The sequence below is a fragment of the Emiliania huxleyi genome (genome assembly GCF_000372725.1).
Source record: "Emiliania huxleyi CCMP1516 unplaced genomic scaffold EMIHUscaffold_951, whole genome shotgun sequence".
Classification (NCBI taxonomy): domain Eukaryota; phylum Haptophyta; order Isochrysidales; family Noelaerhabdaceae; genus Emiliania; species Emiliania huxleyi.
The window spans coordinates 1-8,905 of record NW_005194946.1 but is presented as its reverse complement, the minus strand read 5'-3'; the positions used below and the strand labels follow the sequence as shown (position 1 = coordinate 8,905).

Genomic DNA, 8,905 nt, shown 5'->3' with positions numbered 1-8,905 from the left:
GGGGGGGGAGGCGGCGGCTGCCGAGGCGGCGGCGGCGGCGGCGGTGGCGGCGGCGGACGGGGCGAGCGGAGAGCCGCGCGCGAGCAGAGGCAGCGCAGGCGGCGAGGCGGACGAGGAGGCGGACGAGGAGGCGGACGAGGAGCTGCTGAATGCCGAGCTGCGCGACGCCTTCGCGCGGGCCGGGGTGGCCGGCGACTCCGCCGCAGCCTCGACCCTGGCGAGCAAGCCGGGGATCGCGCCGCCCGTCACGCACCCCGCCCGGCGGGGGCTGTCTGCGCCGCAGATCATGCGGAGGGAGCTGACGGGCGCACCCGCCTCCGGGGCCGCCCCGGGCGCGGGGAGGGCGGCGGCGGCGCCGTCTCGCGGCCGCTTTGAGTGCCACGTGGTCAGCCTCGAGGGGAGCGGGCCGGGCCAGCTGCGCGAGCACACCGTGACTTGCCCGACTTGCCGCCAGTCCCTCCACGCCTTCTTGCCCGAAGGGCTCGTCTCGGCGCAGTGCAGCGAGTGCCAGGACGTATTCCCCGTGCGGGTGCACGGCCCCGCTGTGGAGCAGCCGGCGCCGGCGCCCGCGGCCCTCAGGTGCCGGTAGACCCCACCGCGCTTGTGCGCGCTGTGAGGCGCGACGGGAATCGTGTCGTGCACGAGGAACATACTGTACAGCAGGGCCACTGAGGCGCTCAGCAGGGCTCAGACATCAGAGCGCAGAGAGGCTGGCGGTATGCGATCGCGTTTGGACGCGATGATCGCGGTGTGTCTATGTAAACTTTTCTTCCAAAAGCGCCGTGCACACTGCGCGACAGTGTTACGGCTTTAGAGAGAAATCGATATACAATTTTCAATATTAGTTTTTAGTTAGTGGGCACAGCGGGCAGGGGCCAGGGGCACTGTGCCACTCTGTGCACACAGCCGCCGCCGCACGACGAGGCAGTGCACCCCCTGACCTAACACGTGTCGCTCGCTCAGGTAAAGACTTAAGTGGATGCACGAACAAGTAATCCTGTAATAGAGCGCCCGCATGCCGACATCAGACTCCCGCACAAGGGCGGGGACCTGTTCGGCCTTTTTACCCATCTCACAGTAGAGAGGTGTCCGTTTTTATTTATTTATTTATCAGACTCCCGCAGAACGGCGCAGCACAAACCCGCCCACGGCGCGTGCTGCCGCCGCCATGCCTGCGAGCAGGCCGAGGAGGACCGCGCGCTCGCGCCGTTTTGTCCGCCGGAGGCCGACGAAAGTGTTTCGCTCGTCTTGCAGGCCTCGCAGCATCGGTGGCGAGAAGACGCGCGGCAGGAGCTTGTTGAGCTGGATGTCGAGGAGGAGGGGCACGAGGAAGCGAGCGGTGCCGAGCGGCCCTCTCCCGTCGAAGCTGCGCGAGGTGCGCACGAGCGCTCGCGCCTGCTCGGCCCTCGCCTCGTCAAAGCTGGCCGCCGCCGCCGCCGGGTCATCGCCGCACTCGCCGAGGCACTTTGCAAGCACGCTCACGTCTTCGAGCGCCGAGTTCGCGCCCTACAGGGGCTCGAGCTCGTGAGAGGAGGGGAGAGGGCGGGCGGAGGGAGGAGGGAGGAGGGCGGAGGGCGTCTCGCCTGCCCGAAGTAGGGCTTGACCGCCTTGATTGCGTCGCCGAGCAGCACGACGCCGCCCTTGGGCAGCGACGCGTGGATCTGCCCCTCGACGAGCATGAACTTGGGCAGCCTCGCGACAGGCCGCTGGACGAAGCGGTCGAGGTCGTCGTCCCGCAGATAGGGCTCGAGGGGCGGCAGGGCGGAGGAGAGGAAGGCCCTCGCCTCCGCGCCGCTGCTCAGGCCCTCCATCGCCCCGTAGGCGGGCGAGCTCGGCTTGACGAGCAGCACGGCCACCATCTCGCCCTCCTTGGTCGGCAGCGCGTCCATCCCCAGGTCGAGAGTCCCGTTGCGGCAGCCCCAGTTGAGGTCGCGGCCGTGCCCGGCACCGCCGAAGGTGCACGGAAGCGTCTTGTACGCCGCTCGTTCTTGTCGGCGTACCGCACGGTCCGCGTGCTCGTGCTCTCGTCCGCCGACAGCGACTCGCGCACAGCAGAGCGCACGCCGTCGGCGCCGACGACGAGATCGAACGCCTCCGTCCGCCCGTCCGGATCGCACTCTTCCTCCGCCTCGTCCTCCACGCCGTCGGCCGCCGGCGGCGAGCACAGCTCGAGAAGCGGCCGCTCGCCACTCAGGTCGACGCCCGAGCAGCCGACCCCAAACTGGACGTCGACCTGCGGGTACCTCTCCCTCACCTCAGCCAGGAGGCACGCCTGCAGCCGGTCGCGCTGCAGCACGCGCGTCACGTACGTCTTCTCGGCGCCCGGCGTCCCTGGCGGCTTCAGGCGGCTCTCCACTGGCTTCCCCTCTGCATTGAAACTGAGCCGCCCGTTGACAGTGGCGGAGAAGCGCGAGACACGCTCCATCGCTCCAAACTCGCGCAGCGCTGCCTGCCCTCGCCCGTTGAGCCCCAGCTGATAGCTGCGCTCGCCGTCGCCCCAAAGCTGATCCTCGGGCAGCGGCGGCGCCGCACGCGCATCAAACACGGAGACGTCCGTCCAGCCGCGCTGCGCGAGCATGATGGCGGTGAGCAGGCCCGCTGGACCTGCGCCGACGACCGCCGCGGCCTGGTGCGAGGCTGCAGCGCGGATCGGAGAGCCAAAGCGCGCTGCTTGGTGCGAGGCGGAGCCGATGCGCATGCAATCTTCGTAAAAGAAAGAAATAGTTCAACCAGACAACAAGAAAGAAACAATAGTGCCCAGCCCTCTCCGCGCGGCGATGCGCCCTCCCCCCTCGCTTTTGCAAAATCCTGCAAAGGTGGGGACGTGTCTGTCCTCGACCCAGCCCTAGCTTGGGATGTCCTTTGTATTTATTTATTTATTTATAAACAATAGCGCCCTTGGGTTGTCTGTTTTCTTTCTTTCTTTCTTTAAACAATAGCGCTAGTGGAGGGATGGGGAGGACGGCACGCCGCCACCACACAGGGATTTTAAGGAGAGGAGTGTGATGCGCTAGCCGTCGCCCACCCTGGGGAGTCTGCCTCTTCCTATCTCTCTTCGCAGTCTCTCGCCGCTTCTCGCTGCAACCTTCATGCCACCTCGCGGTCGTCCCACTCTCGTCGTTCTCCTGAGAGAGAGATTTTTAGCAGTTTTGTGTTTGTTGTTTGTCGTTCTCTCCCTTGTCATTTCCTCCTCTGTCGCGTCGTTCTCTTCTGCCTCGTCCTGTGACGCCGCCGCCTGCCGGTCCCTTGTTCTCGCGGTTTCTTTCGCCTTTCGGCGCAACTCCGTCCTCCTCGCGGCGTATCCTGGCCCCGCTGCAAAGAAAGAAAGAAAGAAAACAGACACGCCAAACGAGGGATGGGACGAGGACAGGGTCCCCACCTGCACGAGCAGGATTTTGGAAGGACGATCAGGGGGACAGGTGGGGCTCTCCTGCTCCTGACAAGGGACACGACAGGCTCGCAGCGCGGTGCGCGGTGGACTCCCACATCCACTGGCGGTCTCATCTCAGTCTAGCGACCTGCCTCCAGCTTGTCGCTGGCAGTCTCTCCTACCACAGGCACACTGACACAGGGGTGGCAGGGGCGGCGGCACGAGTCTCCCACATACTATGCGGGCCTCACTAGAGGTGCGGCCTGTGCGTGTCCTCGCCCTTGAGGGGGGAGGGGAAGGGGCTGTGTGTCTGTGCATGTGTGTGTGTGTGTGCATGTGTGTGTGTGTGTGTGTGTGTGTGTGTGTGTGTGTGTGTGTGTGTGTGTGTGTGTGTGCGTGTGCGTGTGCGAGCCGCCCTGAACGCCACGAGCGCGCCGCGAGCGCCGTAGCGCCGGCGAGCGCCGTCGGCAGCGCGCGGACCGCCACCCAAAAGCGGAGGTACATCAGGAGCCGCAGCCGGCCTGCTCTATCAGCCCCGCAGCCGCGGTGGCGCGACCGGACCGCGGTCGCTCCAGGCGCCTTTTGGCCCCGGTTCGAATCGCGGTTGGCGCGCGCCCTCGCGGAGCGACGCGTGGCGCGCGACGCGCGCGCGTGCGCGTGCGCGCCCAGCCGAGCCCTAGGCCGTATGCCGTCTGCCGTCGGCCGTCGGCCGTCTGCCGTCGGCCGTCGGCCGTCGGCCGTCGGCCGTCGGCCGTCGGCCGCCGCCGCCGCCGTAGCGGCGGCGAGCGCTCGCCTTTTGCGCGACGCGCAGTGTGGACGCGCGCCGCCCAGCGCCGGACGTGCCGGAGCCGGTCCGGCGCGCGCGCGGGCGGCCAGCGCCTGTAAACAGACAGCTGCCGCCCACACGTTCAAAGGAGTCTTCCGCCTAAGCGCCAGCAATCTTCGTGTTGGGCGCCACTTTTTCTTTTTCCAACAAACGACTCCCACGCGGTCGAGCACACCCACAACCTACACACAAGCTCCGCCAGTCTTGATGGGCGACGGCCTCGCGCACTCCGCGTCTGGCGCGTTCGAGGGCTTCGAGATCTTCATCAAGTACCTGCCGCACAGCACCACTGAGCCGCAGCTCTCAGCCTTCTTTGGCGAGGCGGGCACCATTGTCGGTGCGCCGCGGCTCCTCAAGGACGGCAAGGGCGCGTGCAAGGGGTGCGGCTGGATCACGTTTGAGAAGCGGGAGGCGCTGGACGAGGCGCTCACGTGGAACGGCTGCGCCTTTGGCGGCCGCCACCTGCAGATCTCCAAGGGCAAGGCCGCCCACACGGGCTTCCGGCCGAGCCTGCAGGCAGCAGGGACGCACACGCCGGCGATGCTGCCCGAGATCGTCGCCCGGCTCGTCCAGCCGAGCCCCGACGGGGTGGTGGTGGACGCGACGTACGGCCGCGGCGGCCACACGCGCGGCATGATCGCCGCGCTCTCGGCCCGCGGCGTCTGCCACGCCTTCGACATGGATGCGGAGGCGGTGACGGACGGCAAGGCGCTCGCGGCAGAGGAGCGCCGCTTCACCATTCACCACGCCCCCTTCTCTCGGATGGCGGCGACGCTGCCTCACCTCGCCGAGACGCCTTCCGGCGGCGGCGGCGGCGTGGCAGCGATCCTCTTTGACCTCGGCATCTCGTCGCCGCAGTTCGACGAGGCGCACCGAGGCTTCCGGCCGGAGGCGGACGGGCCTCTCGACCTGCGCTTCGACCAGTCGCGCGGACAGACGGCCCACGAGTTCCTCTCCACCGCGCCGCGCGCAGAGATCACGCGTGTCCTCCGCAGCTTCGGCGAGACGTCCGACGGCGCCGCCGCGCAGCGCGTGGCCGACGCCATCGTTCTGGCGCGAGCCTGCGCCGCCGAGCCGCCAGACCCACACCCACACGGGCCGCTCTGAGGCGGTCCCTCGCCTGCTCGCAGGCGCGGCAGGACGGCGCGCTGCCCAGCCGCACCAAGGAGTTCGCCGCCCTCGTCGCGCGCGCCAAGGGCTGCGAGTACCAGGCGATGCACCCGGCCAAGCTCACCTCTATGATCTGATCTGATCTGATCTGATCCTGATCTTATCTTATCTTATAGGCGATGCACCCGGCCAAGCTCACCTTCCAGGCACCTCCGGAGAGAGAGCTGTCTCCGAGACCCTTGCGAGATCCTTCCGAGACGCTCCCGAGACGCTCCCGAGACGCTCCCGATGCGTCCTCGCGGCGCCTCCCCCGCCCCGGCAGCCACACTTTGCCGCTGCTCCCCGCCAGGCGCTGCGCGTGCACCTCAACGACGAGTTCGGAGAGTGCTCCCGCGGCCTCGAGGCTGCACGCTCCCTCCTCTCGCCCGGCGGCCGGATCGGAGTCATCACCTAGAAGCACTCGGAGTGCGCGCTGGTGGTCGACTTCTTCCGGAGGCCCAGAGGCTGCGCAGCCCGCACACCACGCGGCGGCCGAGAGCCAACCCCCTCCCCTCCCCGGCAGGCACGAGGCCGTGCGCGATGAGATGCCGCAGGCGCGCTGGTACCAGGCGCAGGTAACCGCCGGGCGCGCGCCGCCGCTGCAGCCGGGCGCGGCGCTCGTGATGGAGGCGACGGTGCGGCCGTCGGCAGCGGAGCTGCAAGCCAACTCGCGCTCTCGCTCGGCCGTGCTGCACATCATGAAGAGAGTGGAGGCGCCCACCGTCGCGGAGCTAGAGCGGCGGTTGTACCCGCTGCTGCAGTGGCCGCTGCCGGAGGGCGCAGGCGGGCACGGCGAGGGGGCTGGCGGCGCTCTCGGCGAGGCGTGCCCGGCGAAGAAGGGCCACAGGCCGAAGGGCGTGGCCAAGGGGGCGCGGGGCGGCGGCGCGGGCAGCGGCGGGGGCATCTCCAAGAAGGAGGAGAGGGAGCAGCGGAGGGCGCGCAAGGAGAAGAAGATGAAGAAGGCGGCCAAGAAGGCCAAAAAGGGTCTATCGTCATGATGACGGCGTGAGGGCGTGTGCGCTCGGCATGCTTTTGTTCTGTTTTGAGAATCGGCCATGTCGGCGTCAACTACTCTTTTTCGATAAAATAAAAATAATGCAAAATGAGCCGAGGTGCGCGTTGAGCGTTCGCTTACAAAGAACCCGGCACAAAGATCGCACGGGCGGGGACCTGTTCCTTTTTACCCATCTCACAGTAGAGAGGTGTCCGTTTTTATTTATTAATTATTTATTTATTTCGTTCGCGCTGCCCGGACGGCCCGCAGCCCGACGCGCAACCCGCAGCGCAGCAGTGCCGCGGCCGATTCTCCCAATCCCACACGGCATCGCCGCAACGCACTGAATTACTGCGGCGGTGTGACGCAGAACGTAGTATGCAGCAAAGGCCCAAAACGGATTCAAGTTTCAACGAGGGGAGCGGCCCGGCGGCAGGCGCCTCGGAGTGGTACGCGCCTCTCGGGCGCAAGGGCCGCGCCTCACTTGCCCAAGGAGAGCTTGCCCAGCGCATCGCACGCGTCGACGCAGCTGAAGGTCTGCCCTCCTGTCCACGACGCAGACGCGGGCACCGTGGCGGGCTTCGCGACGGCGCCAGCCTCGTAGCAGAGATAGTGCTGCCTACACTCGGCAAGTGCCGCAGGGTCGAGCCTCCCGCGGCGAGCCTCGCGCTCGCGCCTCGCCGTGCGGGCGGCAGGGTGGCGCGCCACTCCCCGGGGGCGAGGTCCTTGATGCCGCCCGCCGCCCGCTCGCCGATGTTCCACAGTACGGCGTCCGGGAACCCGAGCTTGAGCACCTGGCACTGGGCGAGGCACTCGTCAGCCGATGCCCGCCCACAGCCGGTGCGGCGTCCGGGAGGCCGAGCTGGAGCGCCTTGATGGCGCTCGCCCCGTCGACGATGTGCGCCTCGGCGGGGGCGTCCAGGTAGACGCGGTCCACCTGCGGGGACGGCGGCGGCGGCGGTGGCGGCGGCGGTTGTGGCGGCGATGGCGGCGGCGGCGGCCGCGGCTGCGGCGGTGGCGGCGGTGGTGGTGGCAGCGGCGGCGGCGTACGGCGGCACCTCGCCGGCGATGGAGAGCGGTCCCTCGGGCTGCGTCTCCACTGCGTTTGCGCGCGTGTTGTCCTCGTACCGGAGTCCGCCAAGCCCGTGCAGAGAGACGCCGCGCACGTCGGCGACGCGAAAGTAGGTGTGCAGCGCGGCGGTGAAGGAGAGGGGTTCGGTGCCAGTGTTGAGGACGGAGAGCGCCATCGAGATGGAGGAGGGGCCGTCGAGCGTGACCGAGTACTGCAGCTTGAAGGGCTGCGGGAAGAGGCGCCGCGTCTCGTCGTCGTCCACCAACTCGAGCACGACGCACGGGTATGGCTCCGTGGAGGTGCGCAGCACTCGCCACTTATCCGAGGTGCGCACGAAGCCGTGCTTCGGAAGAGCACCGCGCCCGGCGAACTGCGGCCAGCAGACGGGCACGCCGCCGCGGATGGCCTTGCCGCCGCCGTACTCGGCGGTGGAGGAGACAAAGAGGCGCTCGGCGCCGCCGCAGACCCAAGAGGCGAGGTGGGCGGCGTAGATGTAGATGAGCGCGGATGAGCCCGATGCGTGAGTGAGGAGCACCGCCGGCAGGCCGTTGCGGGAGGTCTGCTCGACCTTCATCGGCCGAAGAGTACCTAGGTAAGATTTACGTGCGAAGACAAGCAGCCCCGCGAAGAATTTTACACGCGTTTTCACTGCTTCTCTACTACATCTCTCCGACAATACATGGCACGACAAACAAGGGTGGACTGTTGCGCGCACATCACACAACCCCGCTCTCCCCTTCTCTCCCAGTGGCTAAAAGTACACAGAATTCCTATTGGGTGGGAAAAGAGAAGTTTCTTGCTGGTGTGCCGGACGGACCACTCGTACAAGGACGCCGACGCGTGCTCTGCTTTGTCTCTGCTTTGTCTATGAGCGCGCGCTCCTCGCGGCGGTATCGCGCGGGTTCGAGTGAACTCCTGTCAGCTCGCCGCACCGGCACCGAGCCCTCCATCAAGGTGGAGGCGGTCCCGGAGGAGGCCGCCGGCTCGAGCTGTGACGTCGTCGACGTCCGCGCACAGCACAAGTATAGCCAGCTGTACCGCAGCGGCAGCTACCGGCGTCCGGGCGCGGTGGCGCGGGCGCAGGCGCGCTGCGCTAGCTGCGTCGAGCTCCCGCTCGAGGAGGAGCTCTCGGAGGCCGAGAGCTCCAAGCTCGACGCACTCCGCGCGTCGGTGCTGTCTGCGCTGCAGCTGGAGGCGCTGCCGCCCGACTGGCGGAAGTCCTTCCTGATGCGGTACCGGCTGGTGACGTACCTGCGCGCCGATCGGGGAGACGTCAAGAAGGCCACGGCGCGCGTGGTCGCGTGCATCGACTTTTGCGGCGAGATGTGGACAAAGGCCTTTGCGTGGGAGGCGCAGCCCGAGGCGCTCAAGAACCTGTACGACGAGCACATGGCGTGGGGCGCGCACGGGTTCGACCGTCGGGGCTGCTCCGTCTTCTGCTACCGGCTGGGCAACGTCGACGTCGGCGGCCTCGTCCGCGAGGTGTCCCAGTCG

At 67.8% G+C, this 8,905-nt stretch overlaps 4 protein-coding genes across 4 annotated transcripts; 2 read left to right on the top strand and 2 right to left on the bottom strand.

The window, feature by feature from the left end:
• Positions 1–1,110: 1,110 nt before the first annotated feature.
• On the bottom strand, positions 1,111–2,698 carry EMIHUDRAFT_250583 (hypothetical protein; the record flags this gene model as incomplete). The annotated part of the gene is made up of 3 exons (XM_005756699.1): positions 1,111–1,506; positions 1,605–1,970; positions 2,051–2,698. The coding sequence occupies 3 exons, from the start codon at positions 2,696–2,698 to the stop codon at positions 1,111–1,113; spliced, it is 1,410 nt and encodes a 469-aa protein (XP_005756756.1).
• A 2,026-nt stretch (positions 2,699–4,724) lies between these two features.
• Positions 4,725–5,757, top strand: EMIHUDRAFT_44883 (hypothetical protein; the record flags this gene model as incomplete). The annotated part of the gene is made up of 2 exons (XM_005756698.1): positions 4,725–5,203; positions 5,529–5,757. Coding segments are annotated over 2 exons (708 nt in total), but the record flags the coding sequence as incomplete, so codon positions are not given.
• A 797-nt stretch (positions 5,758–6,554) lies between these two features.
• EMIHUDRAFT_431431 (hypothetical protein) lies at positions 6,555–7,985 on the bottom strand (the record flags this gene model as incomplete). The annotated part of the gene is made up of 4 exons (XM_005756697.1): positions 6,555–6,958; positions 7,045–7,133; positions 7,211–7,276; positions 7,398–7,985. The coding sequence occupies 4 exons, from the start codon at positions 7,983–7,985 to the stop codon at positions 6,820–6,822; spliced, it is 882 nt and encodes a 293-aa protein (XP_005756754.1). The 3' UTR covers positions 6,555–6,819.
• A 293-nt stretch (positions 7,986–8,278) lies between these two features.
• Positions 8,279–8,893, top strand: EMIHUDRAFT_121634 (hypothetical protein; the record flags this gene model as incomplete). The annotated part of the gene is made up of 1 exon (XM_005756696.1): positions 8,279–8,893. A coding segment is annotated over one exon (615 nt), but the record flags the coding sequence as incomplete, so codon positions are not given.
• Between the last annotated feature and the right edge of the window lie 12 nt (positions 8,894–8,905).